The sequence below is a fragment of the Emys orbicularis genome, chromosome 8, assembly GCF_028017835.1.
Source record: "Emys orbicularis isolate rEmyOrb1 chromosome 8, rEmyOrb1.hap1, whole genome shotgun sequence".
NCBI lineage: Eukaryota > Metazoa > Chordata > Testudines > Emydidae > Emys > Emys orbicularis.
This window is the reverse complement of record NC_088690.1, coordinates 84,362,086-84,388,320: the sequence shown is the minus strand read 5'-3', so window position 1 is coordinate 84,388,320 and position 26,235 is coordinate 84,362,086. Positions and strand designations below refer to the sequence as shown.

General features: G+C 43.8%; 1 protein-coding gene across 1 annotated transcript in view; it reads right to left on the bottom strand.

The window, feature by feature from the left end:
- LOC135882298 (rho GTPase-activating protein 7-like) overlaps positions 1-24,934 on the bottom strand; it is a 143,292-nt gene extending 118,358 nt beyond the window's left edge. Inside the window, exon 1 of the mRNA XM_065409162.1 lies at positions 24,820-24,934. Within this exon, the coding sequence (XP_065265234.1) occupies positions 24,820-24,934 (115 nt within the window). The remainder of the gene's footprint in view (positions 1-24,819) is intronic.
- Between the last annotated feature and the right edge of the window lie 1,301 nt (positions 24,935-26,235).

The window sequence follows — 26,235 nt, the reverse complement described above, 5'->3', positions numbered from 1 at the left end:
CCATGCGGAACTTCAGTTTCTTCATGAACTTGTTGAGATCTTGCAGGTCCAAGATAGGCCTGAGCCCACCTTTGGCTTTTGGTATTAGGAAATACCGGGAATAGAAGTCCTTGCCCTTCAGCTCCTGAGGAATCTCTTTCACTGCCCCCAGCGATAGGAGCGAGTGAACCTCCTGTACGAGGATTTGCTCATGAGAAGGATCCCTGAAGAGGGACGGGGAAGTGGGGTGGAAGGGCAGGAGGACAGAGGATTGGAGCAAGTATCCCCTCTCTACCATGCGGAGCACCCAGTGGTCTGTTGTAATAAGGGCCCATGCAGGGTAGAAAGGGGATAGTTGGGACAAAAAGGTAAGGCGAGGTGGATCCAGTAGAGGTACTGGTGTGCTGTCCTCGAGAGTGCCTTCGAAAGGCCTGCTTCTAGCCTGAAGATGGCTTAGACTGGCCAGAGCCCTGGCTCGATGAAGGGAGTGGCCTCTTCCTGGCACTTCTATTCCTCCTCCAGGAGTTAACTACAACATCAGTAATGTGAAACTGGTTTAAACTAAAAAGAACAGGAGTACTTGTGGCACCTTAGAGACTAACAAATTTATTAGAGCATAAGCTTTCGTGGGCTACAACCCACTTCTTCGGATGCATATAGAGTGAAACATATATTGAGGAGATATATATACACACATACAGAGAGCATGAACAGGTGGGAGTTGTCTTACCAACTCTGAGAGGCCAATTAAGTAAGAGAAAAAACTTTTGAAGTGGTTTAAACTGTGCATGCTCAGAAGGTTCTCAAATCAAGCCAATGCATATAAGCCAGTCCTGTAGTTTGGACAGGGCAGTAAACCCTAGTTTCATTAGGAGTAAAAATTAACTGCAAAAGGAGATAAAAAAAGATGACTAGAACTGGTCATAAATTTTCCGACAGAACATTTTTTTCATCAGAAACTGCCATTTTGTCAAAATCAAAACTTTCCACAGGAAAATGATTATTTGTACAAAATTTCATTTTGAAATCTATCAGAGTGACATTATCAGAACATAATGTTACAATATTTGGTTCAAAATTACTTTTATTTTGAATTGTTTTGTTTAAAAAGTTCAAATAAAAATGAAATGTTTGATTTTTATCAAAACAGACTATTTTGATTGACTTGAAACTGTTTTTTTTTTTTCTTTAAATAAAATTCCATTTTCTGGAGCTTTTTGAAATTTCTTGGTTTCATTCCTATTTGGAATGGAAACAAATTTTGAAATCTTGAAATTTTTCATGGAATGGAAATTCTGGTTCCCGTACAATGCTAATTATGACCATAGGGAAGAAGGAGCTTAGTCTAAAAGAAAATCAGTGCTGAAGGTGCTTGCAAGAGCTCTGCTTTAGAATTACCTCTTGGAACTGATAGGCCCCGTTCTGCAAATGAACAAGCAACACGACGAGAGTTTCCACAAGAGACGTGTTAAATTTACAATAGGGTGCACAGGCAATAAATGGAAACTGGTTAGTGTGGAACTTCAGGGCTGATCCCCAACTTGCCTGATAGTCCATGATTATTGCTCAGTCCAGATTTCCGGACACTAACAGAGTGCCACAGGTTTCTGTTAATGCAATAGAGTTGAGAATTTGCATTATGAGTTAGCTCTGCACTGTGCAATCCCTTACCTAATAACAAAGTTAAGCATAGTAGAAGGGAAACCTCAAACATTTTCAACTATTGGTATTTCTAGCTATAGATTCAAACAAGTAATGAGTAATATACTCAGATCTCTCTCCAGTCTGCCTCCACTTCCACTTTTTTCTTGGAAGAAGGTATTTCGTGTACATTCAGTATGAGGCAAATTCTGCTCCCAGTTACCCTAGTCTACACTGACTTTCCTAGAGTTACTCCAGATTTACATTATTGTAACTGGAAGCTAACTCTGGCTCTATCTTGTAATTCTAAATGGGATCTTTGAAAGCACAGTCTATTATTTCCATGACAATCAGGAGAAATGAAAATATACTCCTCACATGGGCCATCTGCCAGGAAAGGGATCCAAGAAAAACCTTATTTTCACTTTGGCACTGGGTGCTGGGGTAACTTGGAGAAGGCAGCCATTTGTCACGAAGCCTGCATCAGTCAACATGCTATGATCTCGAGGAACAGGATCACTTTAGTCAAGGCCTACTCTCATGGGCAGTATCAAAGGCAGGAGAAGGTTCAGCCTACCCAAACTGCCTGCGTGGCCCCGCTCACACTCCACCCCCAGACCCCCTCCTGCTGCCCACCATGCTCTGCTGTGGCTCTTGGTTGGGGCCCAGGTCAGTGGCACCAGAACTGGGAGGATCAGGGGGCCATAGCCCTCCCTTCCCACTTTTTGAAAGTGGACAGGCCGGCCACCTGGCCTGTTAATTTTTTGCCGGGGAGGACCCTGCCCCCTTCCCCTCCTCTTCCCCCCAAGGCCCCACCCCCAGCCAGGCCAGCGCGGAGCCCAGCTGGAGAGCCCAGGCAGCTGTGGGAAGCCGCGGTGGACCCTCCACCTGCCCAGGGTGCGGGCGGGCTGGGGGCTGCTCGGGCCCCCTGCACCGTGGGCAGGTGGAGGGTCCGCTGCGGCTCCCACAGCTGCCCACCAGGCTCTTATCATGGCCGGGCTGCGGCTCCAAGCTCCCCCCACCCCCAGCTGGAGCCGGGTCAGGGAGAGCTGCCAGGCCCTCCACCTGCCCTGGGCGAGGGACCTGGGACACAGGCAGGGGGCTGCCTTCGCCTCCACAGTGAGTGGGGGGCCCCCCCACATTTTTGGGAGGGCTCTGGCGCCCTTGCTCTGGGCTCGGGCTAGTGGGGGCCGGCCTGCAGCCAGGCACTGTAGGAGTTATGTAACATATAGGATACTGTGCTCCAAAACCGCTGGAAGTGAAAGTTGTCACCTGATGCAGGGAAGTCTCAGAGCTGACTCAATCAACAATCTGTGGCTCCAGCCCAAGCCCTGTGTTGACTGTCTGGACCAGATGCAGGCTTGAGCGTTTACAAAAAGACAAAAGAACCCCAAGAAAAGTCTCTGAATAGGGGACTTTGTGGCTAAGAGACAATAGTCTGTAACTGTAGAGGAGAAGGAGAAGGGGCACATTATGGAGGAGAAACTCTGCCAGCGGATGTGCCTCATGAAAGGTGGATTCCCAGCTTTCTGGACTGGACAAGCGCTGTAAGGACTGACCATTGGCTTGGAAATACTTTATTAGACAGGAAATAACTTATTAATAAGTATAGGCTATAGATTATGTTCTATGTTTTTCTTCTACATGTAACCTTATGTTTCTAAACCCTTGAACTTGCTTTTATATGAATCTCTATCTCACGCTCTGTTAAATAAACTTCAACTTGGTTTTACTCTAGACATGTCTAAGCGCCTTGTGCTAAGGATGCTGTTGAACGGAGGTGAAACCAGTCAACTGGGGTGCACTGCTTCCACAGAGGCTGTGGACTGGGGAGCGTCCAGAAGACAAGGGACTCAGGGCACTCAAGTGTAAATTGATAGGCTGAACTGGGAAAGAATGGGGCTTGTGGACTCTGGAGCAGAGTGTTTGTCTTGCCAGCAGCCAGTAGTTGGGGAGATTTCTTTGGCGGGCACAGACAAGAATCCCTGCCTCTGTGAGCAGGCAGTGGTAGTGATTCACCCTGGCTACCTCAGTTTACTCCCACAAGTGTCACAATCACCCTCCAGGTGCTTATAACAGAAGCTGTGTTTTTACATTCCCAGGAATGGTAATGTCTGTTTGGGACACTATAGTTCCACTATCTTGGCCCTCTTTCTTGCAGAGAGCATTTTTCTTACTGCAGTGCATTACTAGATGGGTGTGGGATTGTGTCAGACACGAAATTTGGAACACTAAGGCAAGTTCATTCCCAAACAAACCGTAAACTATTTTTCTGATCATCAGAAGGAAAAGGAGCATAGATGCTCTTTCGCCTTCCTTCCACTCACCTTACAGCTCAAGGCGACCCTGCTAAGGAAGCAAGCTACTTGACAATGGGGATCCCTGCTAGCCAGGAATTCCCATTTTAGGCTCTTACTAAGGCAAGGCTGCAGTTGCTTTGCTGTTTGACCCCTTTGACTCTTTTCCTGACTGTCAATTCTTATTTACATCATAACTTTCAAAGATTGAAGTTTTCCTGGGGAAAAGTTCTCTGTATCTTTGAATGCACTATCATAATGTCTAACTCAGACCTTCCCTTTGTTCCCAAGGTCAGGAATCTTGGATTAATCCCTGACTCTGAACTTTCTTTTCCCTCCTACATTTCCCTTATCTGTAGATCTGTCTATCACTGCCTCCCTCCAGCATTGCCAGAATTCTTCCTAGTCTTGGCCTTGACTCCACTGCGGTACTTATTCATTCCCCATCATGACTATTACAATTCCCTCCCTCACGGTCTTTCTAAATCCCTAATCTTCTCTAAATTTCAGGGATCCAGGAAATCATGGCCCAGGCTAGTCTCTTGGTCCAGAAAGCAGGATAATTTCCCATCCGAGTCCTGCATGCTTTTCAGGGGAGTCCTGTCTACCTCAACATCCACTTCAATATTGCCCACCAGGTATTCATAGAATTCTTCAAGCATGGGCTCCAGTCAACCTTGGATGGCCTTATATGTTCACCTACATGTTCATTCTGCTCCAAATGATTTAGGGGATTAGCAGCTAAGGGGAGGAGGTGGCTGTTTAAAAACAAACACCTCTGCTTTACTTAGAGATCTGAGTGCAGTTAATGGGAACAACAGTGCCAATGAGGGCCTGAGTATGGCTGCTTGTCAAAGCCCTGTGCAAGAGCACACAGAAGAAAAAGCACTACCCACTTACAATTCCCTGGTGTGCTTTTCCCTTAAAATATTGTTCAGTGTGAACAGCTGAGTTTCTTTCCCAGAGGAAACTGCAGACCCTGATTGCTCTGTGAAAATAATTTATTTTACTAATGAATGCTACATCCATCAGGATTCCACCCCCTCCTCCTTCCCCCACACACTTGTTTTTACCAAGTACTCTTAAAGAGTTGTAAAGTTAAAGGCATGACCCCCTCTCCCCTTAAAATAATCAAGGGGCCTAGGGACATGAGTATGTATGCAACTGGCTGATTCATTGAAAGTGATGCCTTAAGACAGGTAATGAAAAGAAAATCATTGTCCCTCTGAATAATTAGTGGCATGTTCATGAGAATATCCAGGCAGAAACCATGTTCATCTATTTGGCAGGGACACAAAACAAGCTTCTTTACTAGTACAGTTCTGCACTATTACATATCCCAGATCAGGGAGAGAAGTCCATAAATCAGAACAGATGTGCTCCTTTTTGCTGAAGGAAGCCGATAACTGTCTCCTGAGAAGGAGGACATACCAAGTGCTCCAGAATGGGATGGCTATCTGGGCCTACAAAGATATGACAAAAAGGGAAGAAATACTCTCACCCTTTAAATTCATCGCACTATGAAGGTTAGGACACACAGACCTCAATCAAGCAACTTTTTCTCTGCTGCTGGTGTTACAATCCATTACAAAACAGCACCATTGACATCATATTGAAGGATAAAATGGTGATGTGCAAATATCTTCGATTTTTCAATGTTCCCTCAATACATAAAGTTACCAGATAAAATCCTGGCCCTACTGAAGTCACTGACAAAACTCTAAGTGACTTCTATGGGCCAGGATTTCACCCCAGATCTCCACAGTGTGCTTCTGTTCATGCCAAGTATAGATCCTTATTACAGCGCAATGCTGCATCCAGCTTCCTTCTACAGCATTGTTCCATTTTCATGACAAACTTGGAATCTAGGAGTCTATCTGTCTATGTTATGCACTACTTACCCCATAAGAAAAGGTTTTACAATGCTAATGTTCATAGCAGGGCCGGCTCCAGCTTTTCTGCCGCTTCAAGCGGCAAAAAAATAAAAAAAAAGATGCGGCGGCAATTCGGCGGAAGGTCCTTCACTCCCTCTCCTCCTCTTCGGTGGCAGGGGAAGAGAGGGAATGAAGTACCCACCGCCGAATTCCCATCGAAGACCCGGATGTGCCGCCCCGATACTGGATGGAGTGCCGCCCCTTTGAATTGGTCGCCCCAAGCACCAGCTTCCTTAGCTGGTGCCTGGAGCCAGCCCTCATTCATAGAAATGTTTATATAAATTTCTCCCAAGCTTCAAGGAAAATAGTTTTGTCTGGATTGAAATATTCCCCTGACATGCTTGCAGCACAAAACACTGTGGCGTGGTGTTAGTGCACGAAAACCAGATAACGAAACTTACTACAAACAAAAAAACTGACTATTTTCATTGGCCAAACTGAATGAAATTCATAAAATAATTAATCATATGTAGTCAAAGGCAAACTAGGTTTTAAAAAAACTATTTCATATTTTAGAATCTAAAGTGTTGTAGGGGCAAGGAAGTGTATACTTTGTATCCACACATATACATACACGTCCCTCCAACTTTTCTCATAGGGTGAGTCCTCAGTCCTTCATGAAGTGTGTGCAATTCCAAAGTGTGTGTGTGTGTGTGTGTGTGTGTGTGTGTATCTATCTCCCTAGACCGTGTTACAGTTAAGGTACATCTACACTTACGGCGGCATGTAGAGTGCAGACATTGCACACCTAGGTATAAATAGCAGTATAGATTATGAGGAATGGCTTATGAGCCTTTCCCAGCTGCCTCCTCCCACTAGAACCTTTCACTGCTGTGTTTAGCTACCCACTGCAGAAACAAGTGTGGGGACAGTCTGCCTTTCACTGTAGCACATAACTACATGTTCCCTACATGCTGCTGCAAGGGAAGACAAGACATTGGAGTAGGCTGGCAGCTCCACAGTCTCCTCCCAACTCTTCTGCAACAACAGTCAAACTCTCACACCGAGTGGTAACGTCCAGCCTCTGGCTCAAGTGAGATAGGGAGTGCACTGTCTGGATTCAAATGGAAGAGCAATATTTGGGTACGTCTACACTGCACCTGGAAGGCGTAATTCCCAGTGCTGGTAGATGTACTCTGCTCAATCTAGCACACCAAAAATAGTGGTATAGCTGCAGTGGCACAGACAGTGGCTTTGGCTAGGCCCTCAAGTACATACCTAGGATCTCAGATGGGATTTTACTTGGGCACAGCTAGCCTTCATGTATGACACTAGAGCAGAAAGAGGGTCCTGGGTCAGGGAAGAGGAAGTTGAGGAAGTGGTGCTGCTGGGACCCAGGCAGAGAAGTCTCAGGAAAGCAGGAGGCAGAGAAGTGTCACTGCTGGGTCAAGACAGTAATAGGAAATGGATTACAGTTCCCTTATCTCAGGGGTGAGGAGAGGGTAAGTGAAGTCTCCATCTGAGCAACGGGAGGGAGGTGTGCATTGTATGCATTGAAATTGCTTTTCAACTTTTCAACCTGAAATTATCACACGCAGGGGCAGAGGAATAGAGGTGAGTTAAAGAGTAAAAAGACAAAAACATCTCATGATGTTTGAGGGTCTGACTGATTTCTTGAGGTTGGCAATACTGTGAAATACAAGCGTGTAGGTTACACTAACCCCCCCCAAAAGGGTCAGGAGAGAAATGCAGGCCCCTTATCCTGCCTCATCCCCCATCCCACCCCACCCCAACCCCTAGAGCTCCCCCTGCAAAGGCTGGTGCCCTAAGGGAGTGGTATTTTTTTTTTAACAGTCTTCTGCAACGACAGGAAGTTACAGAGTGTGGAAAGTGCTGTACCTTGGGGCAACATGAGCTAATAGGTTTCAAAAGGGTTTTCAGCTGTTTTTTTAACTATGAGCTTCTTAGGCCCCCTCCCCGACTGTTCCCCCACCAGTTAAACACAAAACAAGGCACAAGCCATATTTACTGAAACTAAGCATTCTCCTCTTGGTCGAAGAGCCCAGAGGGACAATTTTCTCTCTAACTCCTGCATGACACAGATACTCTGTACGGCTGGGCTGAGCCGGGAAGCCTGCTTCAACATGATAGGTAAGTTTTAAAGAGGAATACACTGGCTCACAGAGGTAAAATGACTAGTCCCAACTTACAGAATGAGCCAGTGACAAAGCTGGGACTAAAACCCAGCAGGCTGCCATTGAGATCAATACAGTATGGAGAAGACCAGTATGCTAATTTTAGTTTTGGTAACAACTAAGCAAGTTTGCAATTACTACAATGCCCACCATCAAAGGTGACATAAGATCTCTAAGCAATGACTAGTTTATTCATGAAGATGCAATGTGTTACCATGGAAACCCATTCTGTTCCTATGACATTTGCAGTGTGAATGCAGTATTGCCAACGCCAAGCATTCAAATATCATGAGTCAGGCCCCCAAAGCCATGACGGTGGCTTAAAAATCACAAGATTTTAAAAAGTTACATGTTTCAGCTTCTGGTTTCTGAATCTTTAGGGTGCACTTGGCTCATGTTTTCAAACTTGTCTCTGCAACAGTGAGAGCTAGGAACTTATTGTTTTCCTTTAAATGAAAGCTGAGATTCTCACATAATTGCAGCAGTTTGGAGTTGAGGCTTAAAGAAAAACTCCAGATTTTGCATGAAGACTCACAATGAAATCACAGGAGTTGGCAACACTGAGCATCACTTAAAGTGTGTGTACCGTCAGAACTGTAATGATTTCAGAGAGAACTAGACAAACATGCCCTGATTTTCTAGAGTTCAAGAGAACACAGGAGAGAATTTGAAGGGGGTGGCCCTTTTGTTTCTAAGATCAGAGGTTATAATGTTACGAATTTCTGAGTTTCTTCTATTCTTTAAACCCAACTGGGAAAGGCTTGTCTCCAGGAAGACAGCCTGACCCCCACCTTCATTCTCGGACTCTGAAGTCCAGAGCAATCCGAGAAAAAACAAGGGGATATTTTTAGACTGTTTACAAAGAAAGAACTGTATTCTTTTTAATGTATCTGCCTTCAAATTGTAATGAATAGAGCTAGTGCAAATCACTGCATTCCTATAGTTATGTAGAAAGAGCACTGGTCATCTCACAAATAGATGTGGTATTTTGCCTGCATTGGTGCTGGCATTCTGAGAGATCCAGAATGAAAAGGGCTCCTGGGAATACACTGTAGCAGGACCAGATTCACACACTTGGAGAACACTCTTTCCTCCAGGGTTTTCAGCTCCCAAACACCTCTTTCTCTTATGAGGCTCTCATTCCCCTCTTGTGGTAGGAGCCTCAAACTTCTTCTGTGATAGCAGTTCAAGGTTAGTATTTCAGCACTGTGAACTTCCTTAGATGCCTTCCTTGTAAGTCTCCCTTTGCTGTGTCCCATGATTTTGCATGAGAGAAACAAGCGCTCTCCCTGAATTCTTCTTCTTGAGGATGCTGGCTGCCCCTTCTGGACTCTGCCCTGTGCAGGGCAGATCCTCCATGCGAGGGATGGAAGGGTTGCTCTGGCAACAGCTGTTCACGGTGGGATAAATGTCAATGCATTTTACGTTGGTGATTGGTTTTCTCATTTTTCTTCACTGAGTAGGGCCCCACGTGGCAGAGCAGCAGTTACTGATTTTCATCCTAATTGAAAAGAAAAATGTACCTCACTATCTCTGTTCCTGGCCCCAGCTCTTTGGCCACCAGTGCTCACTGCTTCCATGCTTGCCAAGCAATTCTCCTCTGGGCTGCTCTGCACTATGTGTTTTGCCATTTTTCCCTGCCAAAGTCAGACACATCCCTGAGACCCACCCTGCTCTTCAACTAGGAGACAGAGCCAACACCACTGCTTGTTTGTTTGGGCTGTTGCACAGTAAGGGACAATGTAGTGAAGTTGTGTAAATTTCCCGTGTCTAATGCCGATTGGAAAATACTGACCACAATTCCTCTTTCACAATCAGCATTTTAAAAATATTGCCAGGCTAATTACTTTCTCACAGTCCAGCATCTCGTGCAAGCAATTGTCTATTCTTGAAGGTCGCATGGGTCAGAATGAGTCAACATAGGATGTATCATCCCAAAGTGAGAAATTGCTCATAGCTGCATATTTGGAAACAAACCCAGTTGAATTGAGACCAGGTGTGGGATCAGCTGGTACAATACAGCCAGAGAGAGGAGGCCTCAGGGTCACCAGAAGCTGCTAACCAGATGTTGTCACTGTATGAAACTAATAAGAGCTTTTGGGGTGCTCGCAGTCTCTGAAAATCAGGACTACTAGAGGTGGGTCGGAGCTGGAACGTTCTAACTCAGTCTGGATCCAAACTTCAGGGACATTGGGTTTCAGTGGATTGGCCCACTTCTTATTATAGATTGAATGCAGGCAGTTCAGAAATGTATGGAGATGTTCTGGAAAAAGACCAGTGCCCAAGTGGAGAAACCAGTCCTCTTTGTTTACGTAACATTTAAAGGGGAAAACCATCTTTGTGTAGTTCGTCAAGAGGGACCAGTGTATCTTCTGCATGGGGATTCCTGTTAGCCAGGGCAGGATTCTTCATAAACAACCAAGGGATGGGCTGTGCAGCCAACGCATTATACTGTTCCTTGGGACAAAAGCAAAGCATATCCTGGTTAAAGTTTATTGTGGACTGCAGCAGGAGTACCGTTCAGGGAAGTGTCTGGACAACCCCACTAACTCACAAGGGTATGACTCCTGGGTGATGCTGTATGAGGGCTGGTAATGTTATTTTAAGGTATATTTCTTAGGTGCTACACAGACAGCTTATACTACAGCGTACATGGGGAAACTCCTTGGATGGTCTTCTCCCCTAGTGCATCAGCACAGCAGGGGACAGGAGTCAGCTCTCAGAGCACAATTTATCGATCCGTTCACAACTTCCACTCCCTAAGATTTTGCAGCACTGTTTATACATGAGTGTCCCACAGACCATACGATATCAATGCCCAGCTCTAACCACCATAGCAAACTAGGAAAACTATTCACTAATTCTCTGAGGAAATCAGAGTTCAGGTCTTTACTGGCACAATCCCAGCAAGTGTGAATTGCTGCTCACCTGGCACAACTGTTTCCCTCCACATCCTTCTTAACCACACTCTAATATTTAATGCCACTTAACATCACCACCCAGTGGCCAAAGATATTCATTGCATCTAATATTCATCTATATATTCTGGTTATCCAATTCACACTTCTATCTAAACTTGGAGAAGAACTGTCAAGAGAATTGAAGGACTCTTATTTCGGTACAGATCACCAGGGCCTGAACTGAAGGAGAGCCAGGAGGAAAGGATGCCCTGTCAAAATTTAAATATCTAATCTACTGTAACTTCATTTTAAAACCAGACAACCTTTCCTCCTAGTTGGAGCCCTGATGTCATGATAAAGTGAGTGTGGGGAGGAAGGAGAGATGTAGTGGGCTTCCCATCCAAGGATAGTTAGATTCTGTTTAAACAGTAGAAGAGAAAAGGATCTTCTTATTTCCCTTCCTCTTGTAAATTATTCAGATTCAAGCAGAACTAGATACTCTTGCCTATTACCCGTATGGACGTCATTAACACCTCATGATCTTACGCTGCTGATTTGTAAGGGGACCAGATACAGCACTATGAAAACTTAGCTTGTATCATTTCATAAATCAAACTGAGCCCTCATGGAAAATCAAGACAAAAATTACTTTCCAAGCCATCTATTTGCCTTAGCATGTGGGGAACGTAAAGGAAAGAAATGTGATGGGGCCTAAGGCATATTTTACTGCTTAGATTTACATGCTGCCAAAGTGTGTTGGGTTTTTTTTTTTTTTTTTGAGGGGGTACAGGAGGGAGGGAAAGATTGTCATGTTTCTGGGTGGTTAGTCCACTACAGAGATAGTATATAACAGCTGTCAGGGCAAGGAGGGCTTAAGTCAAATCCCACTGGAAACAATGTGAAAGTCTGCCATTGACTGTACAGGGCTTTGGAATCAGTCGCTGGTGTGGTGTATAGGTATCATTTTTCCTAAACTTAAATCAAAATTAATGGAAAATGAAGTGACACAGGGCACAACTTTCACCTCCTGCTAGTCCAGGAGGAGTTTGAGTGGAACTCTCCTATGTTCAGAAGGACCAAATGATTTATACGAGAAGGAGCAAACCTTGAATATTCTGTTAAAACTTCACTCTTGAGCCCTTCATTCCACAGGTTGGTTCAACTGGCACAACAAAGTGATTTATGGTGAAGGCTTTGGCTTTTCCTCCCCTTGCAAGCTCTCACTGTAGTTTACATTATGGACCAGAATAGTAACAAATATTTGAAACGGCAACTATTTGTAGGAGTTTCTCCTTCTTCAAACATGATCTGAACCTCACACTGCATGGAGGGGAGCCAGGAGAGAATGCCGCACTAAATGAAGTGGTGCTCGGAGGGTGCTAAATAAATGTAATTTTTCATATCCTGTTAGCTTTTCATATATTATTACTATCAGTTCAAAACCCCTCCACATGGCTGTATTTGTTATAACTCATTCTTTTCTCAAAACAGTGCTATGGAGTAAGGGTTGAAGGTTCTTTTCCCCACAGTTACAACAGAAGGCATAACATATGGAGTGGGTCACTGTCGTCTATAATGCTGAGTGTATTATACAGATCACAACCAACCAACTAGGGTAAGAGGAAGTCTGACCCACATTTATAACAGTGTTTACAGGACAGAAGTTTCTTTGAATCACTGGGAGCAAAAGCCACTTCCAAGGGATAAGAATGTTATTTTGTTGGGGGGAGGGGACGGGGGGAGGAACCCACTAGTTTTTAACTCTTTGTTAAACCAATCATTCTAAACAAGAAGAAGAGCATTGACTAGTTCCCCTGATTTCTTCCCTGGGAAGATTTATCACAACATCGTTTTAAATGGAGAACATTTGTGATAATATTATGCAGGAAAGTTCTGGCTGTTTTGTACTCTCAGCATTGGTTTAACAAGTCATTAATGAGAGGGACTAATAATACCTGAGGCATGACCAAGGTCAGTTATGATATCTTACCAGTATCTTTATATTGCAAGGAGTAAAGGGAAATAACACTATGAACCATTCTTTGATAGAGTGAGAAATGTATTATGTCTGATTTTCACCATCCTTCTTCAATATAACCTAAACTATCAAACATGCTCAGTCCCGTGATCACAGGATCAAGAACATTTTACATTTACTGTCTATGTGGCCCTTAATCCCAAGTCACTTTACCAACAACTGTCTATTTATCCAACACCACCTCTGGAGTGGCAACCTCATACTTTTAGGGTGCACAACAGAGCAGGGTGGACATCTTTGGTCAAACATACTATGAGAAAACCCACATTGCTATAAGAGTTTCCATGGGATTAGAAATAGGCTCAGGAGAGAGTTTGAAATTGAATTTGAAAACCCCACTGAGGAGTGTTTGGAGGCAGGTTCATAATTCTGCCCCCTCTCTAAATGTCTATGGAGAACAGACATGACTTGAAGGTCACATCTGAAAGGTCCAGATATAATGAATTTAAGATGCTTCTCTTGACCTCTTACTTAGAGGGGAGACCGTAATGTCCAACATATGATGTTCTATTAAAGGTCATATTGTGATAGGAATTAGCTCTCAAATGATCTGCCTACCCTCCATCTACTTCAATGAATCATGATGGGAAGCTGGACAGGATAGATTTAGAGAAGTACATGAGCAATTTAAGCTTCAGTAATTTAGAGGAGAGAATTTGGAACGAGAAGAGCCCAGTGTATGTATTTATTTACATAGGGCCTACCCCAGTCTATGCACCATAAAAGTGACATGAAACAATGGTGAAAACACCTTCCAACAATAGTCCCCCTAATCCAGCTAACACGCCCTATTCATCTCCAGGGAAGGGAAAGATTGCTCTGTCCACACAGCCCCCTTTTTATATTCCCAAACTATAGGTCTAATTACAAAGAAGAGATGGAATTTTGCTGAAGACTTCATTCCCTCTCTGTTTGTCACCATTGTAAACCAAACAGATTTAACATGTACAATAGGAAAAGAGGAGAAAGAGAAAAGGTCAGCCATAGGTGAAAAATAATGTGACACCATTCAGAGAACCCAGTCCGTAATTTAAGTGGCCAAGTTAAACAATACATAATAAGGGCTGCACAGGCCTTCAGATTCCAATGTGCAGGTCTATAAACTCCTCGTGGGGAAGGGACATCTACTCCCAATTGTCTTGTTTAACTTGGACAGCAAACCTGACATAGCATAGTTGAAGTTTAATATGTTCCTGGACCAGATAACAGCTGGTTGTGCACCTATAACTTACAAGTTATGCATTTACAAGATATAAAGGGGGACAAACCCTTTATGAGAAATAATGGATACAGGCCCTCGGATTCCATTAGGAGATTTGCAAACATGATGGCACCTTATTTGTTCTATATCCCAATGTTTCCTGTTTATTAGCTCTGGGTGGTATCACACTCTCAGTTTTTAAGCCAAAACTTAAATGGAAGTTTGTCTTAAAAATCAAAGGGAGTTATAGCCCTAGGTCATTGTCTTATGCCCAGAGATAGTGATATTGTTTAAAGAAATATATACCAAAGATATTTTAATTGCCCTTTTTTTCTGCCATATAGAGTAAAGGAAAAAATTCTTTGAAAGGATTTATACTGACTTCATTTCTTGTAGCCTTTTCATGCTTTCTAGATATTTCCCATGGGGCTCTTGGTTTCTCATCTGGAAACAGGACCTGATCCAAAGCCCCACTAATGTAGTCTTCAATGGACTTTGGGTCAGGGCCCATAGTGAGCAATTCCAGAATTGCTGGTAATAATAACGGGCCTAATCCTGCAGGCCACACCTAGCCAAAGCACCTGTTTACTCCAATGGAAGGACTTCAGAAACAATTTAGCTGTGATTTTCAAAGGAACCTAAGGGAATTAGCTGCTGGGCCCTTAACTTCTTAAGGCTTTATTAAAAATCCCAGCCTAGACTGATATACTCTTTGGTTTCCCAAAGGAACCCACATCGGTGGGGCATCATGACTTACATCTATAATGCCCCCCCCCACACACACAAATCCACCCCAAACTCAACGTGCAAGTCAGCCCAAACCAATAACTTTCACTTTGTTTTGATGCAAAACAATAAAATCAGCCTCAATGAGTTTGGCTCAGAAGGCCAGCAAGCTTTTCAAGTAAACGTAGATGGCATTTCTAGCATATAATGGATTCCAAACCCAGCTATGTTTCACTGATGTTGGGGTTTTGTTGTGAACATCTTACACAGCTCTTTTCATTAATCATTGAGGTAGCAGACCTTTTTTCTTTCCATAATCCCAATCAATAGATGTGTGCAGTTACTGAAGGATTAACATCAGTGGAGCAGCCCTATTGTGTGCATGGGTGCATGCTGTATCTTTTATAAAGCACTAAAGAGGTGAGCCTCATGCAGTGAGCATCCTAGGAAGTGCTCCTTTCTTTAATACCCCAAACCACTGGAACCTAAATTACCGGCCATACTGGGTTAGACAAAGGTCCATCTGGCTCAGTATCCTGGATCCAGCAGGGCCCATACTATAGCTTCAGGGGGAGTGTACAAAACAGGGCAATTATGGCAATTATCTTCCACTCCAGGTTTCTGGTAGTCAGAGGTTTAGGGTCATCCTGATCATGGAGTTGCATCCCTGATCTTCTTGGCTAATAGCCACTGATGGACCTATCCTCCATGAACTTATCCACTTATGCTTTTGGCCATCATAACATGCCATGGCAAAGAGTTGTTTGTTGTGCATTGTGTAAAATCTTAGGGTGCAATCAGATGGAAAAGGAATGTTTGGGATGACAACCAAGCTCATTGTCACATATGAAGTGTTGGGAGATTTGTTTATGGTCAGAGAAGTATCTGTTATCATAGGGATGGAGTGTGCCTATTAAACACTATCATGATTGGAGTAGCCACGTAGAGCTGCTCTGGGAGGGGCTAATCCCCATGGTCCATCTCAGTAATGGGCAGACACAGAAGCCTACATTGGAACATAGCCTGCTCACCCCAAAGATTAGCAATCTAAAACCCCACCCAGATCTGAACTTGGACTTCAGGCCCATGATTATTGTGAAGCAAAACTGCTGATTTGGGGGACCTTCCTATGCACAATTTATGAGCTCAGTTTGATATTATTGACTCTACACTTCACTCCACCCCTCAATGTGCAGTAAATCAGCCATTAGCTGACACTGACCCTGTCACCTAATATGTTTCCTGTCTGGAAGAAGCTACAGAACAAACAAATGAAGTCATTAACATTAAGACCTGTACTCTGGCAGGACAATGGGTGTGCTAAGGAAGGTGCCTGAACTGGAAGAATCCAGTTATTCCAGGTGGTCTGCACAGAAGGGGGTTGGAGGAGTGGAAAAATCTCCAGAAGGGGAACAAACAAGCCCGGTGTTAGGACTGGTGTTTAAAAACTCAGATGATGAGAGATTCTGGGATACACAAAACTCAGATGATGAGATACTCTGCTTCCTGAGAAAGAGAAGACCATTTGACAGCTGCACCAGCCAAAGCTGAAGGAAGCTGGTCAGAAAAGAGACTATATGCTCCAGAGGAGAAGCCCTGAGCTGGAGGAGCAAGGTCCGGGCAGGGGGGTTAGAACCCTGAAAGGACACTGACCTAAATCCCAAAGAACGTTCAAGAGTGGAAAGGAAACTGAGGCAGGGAATGGTGTGCAGGTGTTTTTTGTTTTGCCTACCTCCGTATATCTCTTGTGCTGTCTAAAGTAAAGAGTGAATGTTTTATAAATCCTTCTGCAAAGTCTGAGTCCTATTTGGCCTCAGCTATCACATATCCCTGAAGGGTTAAACTATAAACTAGAGTACCTAAAAGGACGGAGCCCTTGGATGGCTGTGTTTAAGTTACTAGGGAGTCTTGGGGCTTGACCATGGTCCAGCTTCCAAAAAGGGGCACCAATCAGAATCTGTAACCAGGGAGTGAGCCTAGGGGCCAAAGATAGAGAATGCCTAGAGCCTACACAGACCAAAGGGGAGCTAAAAGCACACAAATCCAGTGTTGGGATCCAATCACATCAGCCTGGTGAGGGTCCAGCAGGAGGAGCTAAATCAAGGCTATGACAAAAACTATGAATGTTCTCACTTAACAGGGTTTTGTGTAACCTCTGGGAACAACTACACTTTCTCCTCTGGAATGACCCTTCTATATCCTTCCATTGACATCCGAGAAAGGAGAATGGTACTTATAAGAAATCTTACAAGCGGTAAACGGGATAAATACCATGTAAATCTCTTCTCTTTCTCTGTAGAGGTTAACACAAGCCGTTTATGTCAGCAATGGACAGTTCTACCAACAACCCACAAAGCTTCTTAAAGAAAAATATTTATAAAGCCAATTTAAGTAACTAGAACATTTATTACTGTCATGGCCAATAGAGCTTGTATTTATTTTATGAACAGAATGTTTTATTTAACTGCAGAACTAGTCTAGAGTCTCCCACCAGTGGAAATAATAAAGATTATTTCATAGGAGAGTAATTGCAGCTGTTGAGCAACAGGCTACCTATGTCCTGAAGAGAGAGATAGAAGTACTTTTCATCAGAAGTAGAGATAATCAGCTCTTTCTAGAGTGTGGAACCATCTATTTTAATTCTGGCTAAGTAATTTTGAGGCTCAATAAGTGGAATGTCACCCCAGTGTAACTTCACAGCCCACTGTCTGCCTGTGACTTTGTTCCGGGACCTGTTGGCTTTTACTGGATGGTATCTAAACATAAACAACTATTTGAAAGTCTCAGCAAGACGAGTTCTTGTTTCATCAATGTTCAATGGGGAAAGCTACATTGTGCAACATTTGTGCTGCTACATCTTCTGTCCCAACAGGGTCTGCTCTGTCCAAGAAGGGCTTCACCCAGGGGGCAAAGCTAGTGGTTTGTACCACAGTTCTCACCTTGGGGCCTACTGGAGGTGGACACCTTTAAATTACAATCAAGTCTCCATAGGAGCCCCTTTGGTCAGAAATCTGCTGAACTCAGTTGGCTGCCCTGGCCATTTTGTACAGTGAGGTTCACAGGTGCTGTGTGCCCACTGTGACCCAGCCCTCCAATTGATTTTGGAACTGCTGGGGACCCTGTGGGGGTAGTCTGCCAGGACAGGACCCTGCGTGACAGAAAGCCCATCAGGAGGTAGTATATTCCCATTCAGTGGGCCTTTTCATTTGAATAAAAAAAAGTCTTCCACTGACATGTGACATGTTCTGGGCAAATTTCTCCCTCCCAGGAGGCTGTGGGGCACTGGGAAGAGGAAGAGGTGCATTGCTTGAGGGGCATGACCTGCAGGTATACAGCATCCATTGGCACTGATGACAAGCATGCTGGGAAGTGGCTCTTGCTACACTCTATTCAGTTCTTCTGATGAAGATGGGTTGTGGTCTAACCCAAACATGCCTTCTGGGCTAGCCACCCTGATCCATTCTGTCACCCTCTGAGCACCAAGCAATCCAAGAATGGCTATCCCTCAGGCAGGAGGAGGGAATGCATGGTTTGCCACCCCTCCCACATCCCTACCTCTGCCTGGGGGAATGAGGGGTGAAATTACACATCAGACAGAAAAAGCAGGAAAGTCACATTCCCTAGCAATTCCATATTAGTGGCAGTGGAGGCACGGATGAGCACAAATCCACCTGAAACCAACGGGTATGTACTTGACATAGCTCAGCTATGCCTCCGCTGCCACCACCTTTAGCATGGCAGCTACACTGCTACTTGTACTCGTGCTAACTCAATGAGAGCTAGTGCGTGTATGGGTACACGAATCACACCCCTTGCTCTGTAGCCTCAGTCTCAGCCTCAGTCAAGGGAAAGGAAGTCAGAGTGCCCTCTCCCACACCTCCCCCTAGCAGGAATCCCCAAACTGAAAGGTCAACATGGCCCTGAGTTTAAAATCCAGGATCATCCACAAAACTGTTAAGTCAGAAGAAGGTATTGTTATGATCATGAAAGGTACAAAGGTACAAAGAGGACAAAGATCAGTGCTAGAACCGGGAAATCATGAGTCCAGCTCCTTTTCTGCATGCTGACAGGAATAATATGCTTTCGTAAGTAAAACAGTCAGAAGTGCCAGAATACACACTGGAAGAAACAGAGTAAGAAGGTGCCAGTTTTGCAGTCACTTCTCAGACCTTAGCCACACCATTCTAGCAATATGGATACATGGATAACAATGTTCATTTGGACCTGTTGATATTCAGTGTAAGAACTTGGATTGTAAATGATTTTTACACTGTATCTGTTACTTTTAATATCCAATAAAGACTTCTTGTGAAGAATATGAAGGTCTGATGTATCATGTGCCAGCAATGCCCCTCTGCCATGTACATTGGCCAAACCAGACAGTCTCTACGCAAAAGAATAAATGGACACAAATCTGACATCAGGACTCATAACATTCAAAAACCAGTAGGAGAACACTTCAATCTCTCTGGTCACTCAGTAATAATAAAATAATAGTAAAAGTGGCAATTCTTCAACAAAAAAACTTCAAAAACAGACTCCAATGTGAAACTGCAGAACTGGAATTAATTTGCAAACTGGACACCATCAGATTAGGCCTGAATAAAGACTGTGAGTGGCTGGGTCATTACAAAACTTAAACCTATTTTCCCCAATACTAATTTCCCCCTACTGTTACTCACACCTTCTTGTCAACTGTCTGAAACAGACCACTCTCATTACCACGTCAAAAGTTATCTTTCCTCCCTTGGTATCCTGCTGTTAAGTGAATTGTCTCATTAGACTGACCTCACACTTGGTAAGGCAGCTCCCATCCTTTCATGTATTTATACCTGCTCCTGTATTTTCCACTTCATGCATCTGACGAAGTGGGTTCTAGCCCAAGAAAGCTTATGCCCAAATACATTTGTTAGTCTCTAAGGTGCCACAAGGACTCCTCTTTTTTTTTAATATATATATATTCCAGTTACTCCTTAAATTAACCTCAACTGCATCACTTATTGCTATTCTTTATCCTCCATGGCGCACAAGCTTAACATCTGGGAGAGGTTTTTTTCCCCTATATGGAGATGCTTTCGCTATCAGGTACATATTTGAATGGTTGCCAGTATGGTAATTTGCAATCGCCATGTGGTCTAATAAATATATGAGAGAAATTCTGGTGTCTCTGCAAACTGTACCGATGGATTTCTTGTACTGTAGCAGCATGGGGAGGGGGAGGGGCTGTGAACATCACAATGCAATCTGAATCCAGAGCATCTGCATCCAGATACGCAAGGGAAGAATTCTGATAACTCAGCTCAGTAGTAGGAAAAACAAAAACCCTCCATACATTTTACCTTTCTAAATATATATCTTTGGGAAACATCTTGTGTTGGATGCCCATTTTAGAAAATGTCTGTATCTTCCATGCTCCTCACATAACTAACACAGCAGAGGAGAATGGACCCCAAGACTTAGCCTGGGTTGCATATGCTGAAGCTTCAGTGCTAACCATCCAAACATGTTATACTATCCTGGCCATCCTAGCCTCAGATTAAGTACTTGTGATCTCCAGGCCCTCTCTGAAATCAGCTAGACTAACAAACTAATTTGCACAATAGGTCAGATGAACAATGTTTTGCCTATGAGCTGTTTGCCAACTATTCACTTTGACTATTTGCAGTATGTGATTGGTCACCTAGGTCACATGCTGTTTCAACCAACCAACTGGAGAATTTAAAATTTGTAAATAGAAAAATGAAAACATGCCATGTTATTTGCTCTTGGTCACGTGCACAGTCCCTAGTGTACATTCAGGAATACCTTTGCTTGCGTAGAAATACATGTGCACTAATGAGTAGGAATGGCTATTTGCCATACAACCAACCACCTTGTCACATGAGCAACATTTAAGAGGACTTGAACATACAGCTGTCAGCTGTTTGGCATTTGATAGAGTGTTTTTGAGCACTGTTTTTGCAGGACTCAGCCAGCTCTATTTCAAAACATTTGTGTATACTTTGAAACAAAACTTGAAGGCGGAAAAAGCCCAGGGATAGAATTTCAGGGACTTATCTTGGATTATAGTAAATACATTTTGGAAGCTGATTTAGCTGTAGTATGGTGGTCATTCTTAAAAGCGTCTCAAGCGCCTTGGCTTGATAGATACCAATTAAACTTATTACAAGGAATACGTACAGTAACTCCTCACTTAACGTCCTCTCGCTTAAAGTTGTTTCGATCTTACGTCCCTGCTCAATTACAGAACATGCTCCATTTAAAGTTGTGCAGTGCTTTGCTATAACATCGTTTGGCTGCCTGCTTTGTCCACAGCTGGCAGCCCCCCTACCAGCTCCCCTACACCACCCCACAGTGCCCCCAGACCGCCAGCAGACCCTGCAGATCAGTGCCTTCCCCCTCCTCCCTCTGCCTCCTGCCCACAGCAATCAGCTGGCTTGCGGCATTCGGGGGGGAGGGGAGGAGCGAGGACTCAGCGTGCAGACTCCCCCTCCCTCCTGCCTCCCGAACGCCGCAAACCAGCTGATTGCCGCGGGCAGGAGGCAGGGGAAGGAGGAGGGAGGGGGAGCCTGCGTGCCGAGTTCTCGCTCCTTCCCCCTCCCTCCTGCCCCTGAACGTCGCAAGCCAGCTGATTGCCATAGGCAGGAGGGGAGGGAGGAGCGAGGACGCGGCGTGCGGAGTAAAGGGGGAGGAAGGGGGGAAGAAGAGGTGGGTTAAGGGTGGGGGTTTGGGGGAAGGGGTGGCATGGGCAGGCTGAGATTTGAGCTCCCCGCCCCTGGTGCTTGCAGAGTAGGGAAAGCTGCCACTGCTGCTGCAAAACATGCTTCTCCTAGCCTACAGCACCTTCAGTCTCCTTGCCTGCCTCATTGTCTCCAGTGCCAGTGAGCTGTGCCTGTGTGGGGTAAGGCGGGGGTATCTCCCAATTATAGTACTATGCTGTATGGCAAAAAAAATTTCCCTGGAACCTACCCCACCCCCCCCATTTACATTCATTCTTATGGGGAAATTGGATTCACTTAACATCGTTTCACTTAAAGTCGCATTTTTCAGGAACATAACTACAACGTAAGTGAGGAGTTACTGTAGGAGATACTACAAATGCTGAGGTATGGTTAATTATCTACAGCAAATCTGGCAAACTTAAGGCAACATGCAGATGGGACCAGATTCCCTGATCTGAACAGACCTTGACATTGGGAAACTTTGCAACAGGAAACTCTGCATCTAGAATCAAGTGTTTACAGTGCAGTATAAGCATTCTGTACAGCTGCTCAATCCATTATATGTTTCTTGCTTATAATTCTTTTAGAAGAGTTCTGCTCTCAGAAAGTAAAATCTGGCTTTTTTTCTTTATGAGTAGATGTAAATGTCAGGATTTTGGTCCTGTCCAAACAGGAAAGCAACCTTTCTCTGAGCAGTGCAATGGGTTTGTATGTGAGGGGGTTGAGAATTTCTCATTTTTGGCCCAAAAAAACCATAGGAATATTTTTTCACATGAGAAATTTAAGAGGATTTTTCACATGATTCCAGAAGGAAACTGAGTGTAGAGGTCAGGCAGTAAGGTAGGATTCCTGCAAGGTGTAGGATCAGGCAGGCTTTCAATGGGATTTTTATCATAAGTCTGTTCCTGAGAGGTGCTTGGCACTTAAACACTCCCTGTCATTATTTTCTAAGGGTAATCTACACCATAAATGAAAGTGTGACTGCAGTGCTGGCAGACATATCCATGCTAGTTTTGATCTAGCTAGCACAGGTAACAATAGCAGTGAAGATGCGGTGGCACGGACAAGCAACCCAAGTACATTCCTAGTGGTGGGGTTGTAGTGGGGTGGTTAGCCCACACCGCCACATTCTCACTACTGCTGTTATTCTCGCCAGCGAGATTAAACCTAGTGCAGGTAGGCTACCTGCTCTAGAATTACACCTCCTTGTACCCTTACTTATATCCTTCAAGACAGCCATCTTATTCTAACAGAGCAACACAGTGTTATATTGTGAAGATATAGTTGTGTAGCACAGTGCTGCTTCCACTGTATGTAGAATGAGCAGATATTTATGTCAGCATTTGCAGGACATGCAACCAAAGGATAATGGACCAAATCCTCAGCTGATGTGAACTGATGTAATGCCATTGGCTTCAGAGCTCCTAAATTCTGCTCTGGATATGAACTTTTAATGGCTGGATCCAAACAACCTCCAACTATGTGTAAGGATAAGGGCTCGCTGCAAAGCCTAGATTTGTCATTTCTAACCTTTCCCACAGGTTTTGATCCAGGCTTTTAATTCAGCTCCCTCCCTAACAACTGAAGGTTATAATAGCTCTCCTAATATTGGGTTTGTGATGTTGTGAGAAATAAGCCCAATGAGAGTTCCAGTTTGCCTTACTAATCTTCTGATCCTTTATTGCATGTTTCGTTCATTTACCTGAATGCTACTCTTACTGGCGCAATTCCCAGACTTAAGGAATTAAAAGTAGCCACGTTTGCCTTATTACTAATTTTAATCAAGCTTCCTGGGTCATTTACTCTGGCTGCCTTCACACTTGTCCTGTCTGGACTGCTCTTGAGAGAGTCAGTGCAGGTCCACAGAAACTGACTAGAAGAGATGAAATTTGTGACTCAGAACCCTAACAAGGGACTAAATCTTGAGGCTCTTATTCAGTCCTTACACAAATCAACATCCATTGCAGTCAGGGCAGAGTCAAAGCTGAGTAAGGGGGATTTTTTTGCCCCATGCAATTAGAAATTGGGCCAATTGCCATAAAAACAACCCAACCTCAACATTGCCTTATAATGCTGGATTGACTGTGAAAAATATTGCCATGTCCCATTCCTAGATTTTACAGTCAGAGAGCTCTGGGGAGGATTAGCTTCATATCATCTGGGTTTACATAGAATTTTTATTTCAAACCTGACAACTTTGAAGTCAAAGTTCTGGGAGAAACTTGCCCTATTTGTCTACCTGATATAATTTACGTCCGCTAAACAAGCATGCATGTTTTATTGCTATAGAATGTCAGGTTGGTAACCCAAAAGTCAGGCTCCCTTTCTTAAAAAGAATGCTTTCTAATAACAGCAGTGTTCTTTGAAGAGGCGTTATATAGAGTACATTTTACAAGCATTGATTTTATATTACCATGTGACTCCCACTCCCTGTTTAGAGTGTCAGAATTCAACATGTCTCTGCATTATCAAGTAATCATTTAGAGGCTGTATCATGCCTATATTCTTCTGAGCATTACAACAAATTCATCCAAAGCCGGAAGTCTAAAGAAAAACTGAGCTCCACATACAAAAAGATACCAATTCCCTCTCTTTGGTTTGGTTGAGATTTGTTTCAGGGCTTGTCCTTGCAGCTGTTCATGGTTACAAGCACAGAAAATAGTATGTAAGAGATTTTGCAATATAGCATTTGACAGAATTCCAAATTATGCAACTACTCTTATTACATACCTGTCTAACACTAATAAGTGCTGAATGCCTATGTCATGTATAGAGATCAGTTCATCAGAGATTATAAAACCACAGCACAATTGATTCCAATCAGTTTCTTGGTGCTTGGGAAACTCCTCATTGTGAATTAACATTCACGTTTCCTGACAATTATGACTATAAGAGTTTGATATGCCAATGCCGCCAAATTAGTAAAGTGTCTTCAAAACTTCAGCAAAAGGACAAGCAGTATAAATATTTAGAGGTAGAAATTCAGGTAGAGTACTTGAGACTCTGTAAATTGGTGCCCACACTAAATATCAGCCTAAGACATCGACTCTGTCATATAGATGAAAAAGCAACAGCCAGGGCTATAGGGCCATACCCACCCAATCTTCTAAAATGACATACTAGTGCAACACATAATTTTAAGTGTCTCTTCCACTGGAATAGGGGCACATACATTTTCATTTTCTGCCACTTCCACCGCTTACTTTGCATCAGTTTGAATAAGAGTAAGTATCCCCTGTGACTGACCTGATAAGCGTTTTTCTCTCGCGCTCTTCCAGAATACATCCCATGCTTTGTTGGTTGAGTCCTTGATATGCTCACTGAAGGATCTCCTCAAACGAGATTTTTCTGGATATGCCATCCTGGCTATCAAATCCACGGAGGCAGTTTTAGCCCATTAAGATCCAACAGCCTGAAAAAAAATCCCAGCAGATTGAGAACTCAATTCTCCCAGCTTTCTCTTCTTAGACTGGTCAGGAAAAGTTACTCTCTAGGAAAAGGCTGCATGTAATTTGTTAACACCCCTCTCGGAATGAAAAAGAGAGAGCCCTCCTTCCAAACAATCTGGGGTCAGGCAGTGCTGTAAAGGAAATAGCAGCCCACTTGGGTCCCCCGTGCCTCAGAGCAAAATGCAGTTCTGCATCTCAGCAGCCACATTTTATAAACAGACTTGATCGTCTGCCATGCAAAGCAATAAATAACAAGTTAGGCAACAAGGCGTCACTTGGAACAGGAATGAAATGTTAGACAATGCACTGTACCTTCAGTTTCCAGCTTCTTTGCATTAACTGTATGGGGAACAACTTCCTCATTTCCAGGTTCCTTCCGTTGTTGCTTTTTATGTTATATGTGCATGGTAGCGCTCGTGCCTGTAGTTTTCTTCGCTATGTTGCAATTGTTTATTTGGGAAGCATTTTTTTTTTTTAACTATTTGAAACAAAGAGTCCAGTCTCTCCAATTTCATAATGGGAAGTTTCTCCTCTAGTATCAGCTCAAACTCACTGAGGGCCAGATTAAAAGATTCCCATTGACTTCAAAGGACTTTGGATCAGGCCCTAAAGTTCTGATGAATTAATTACCCTAATTACCTACTTACCTCCCTAGAGCAATACTGCTTCTCACACAACTATTATCTAAAGGTACTTAATGGCCTCCATTATCTAGTACCTAAGATACCTATTGCTCCTCTGAGGAGTGGTAGCAGGTGTCCAGGGCCCTGCAGGTAGGCTTTCCAGCAACACAGATTCTGGGTATATTTTAAGTGTAACTTGTTTTATTTACACACATACACTAGTCCTGGAGCAGAGGTAGTCACAAACAGCTTGCAGGAAACCCTTCTTTCAGGAATCTCAGCCTAACAGCAATGCCTGATAGCCAGGGAGCAACTGTCTCTGCCGTTGCCCAAGGATTGAATATGCTGCTACTTGCACAGCTCCCTCAACCCACAACCTTGCATAACAAAACTAACACCCATGAAATCTTTCAAAGACTGAATATTTGCTAAGGAAAAGAATGTGAAGTCTATGTAACAGCACCACCTGCTATGACAGCAGTGCCTGAGTTCCTCACCATAGGCCCATTTTACAGATGGGGAATGAAGGAACAGTGAGACTAGGTGGCTTGTCCATGATCATACAGGAAGACTGTGGAAGAGCAGGAAAT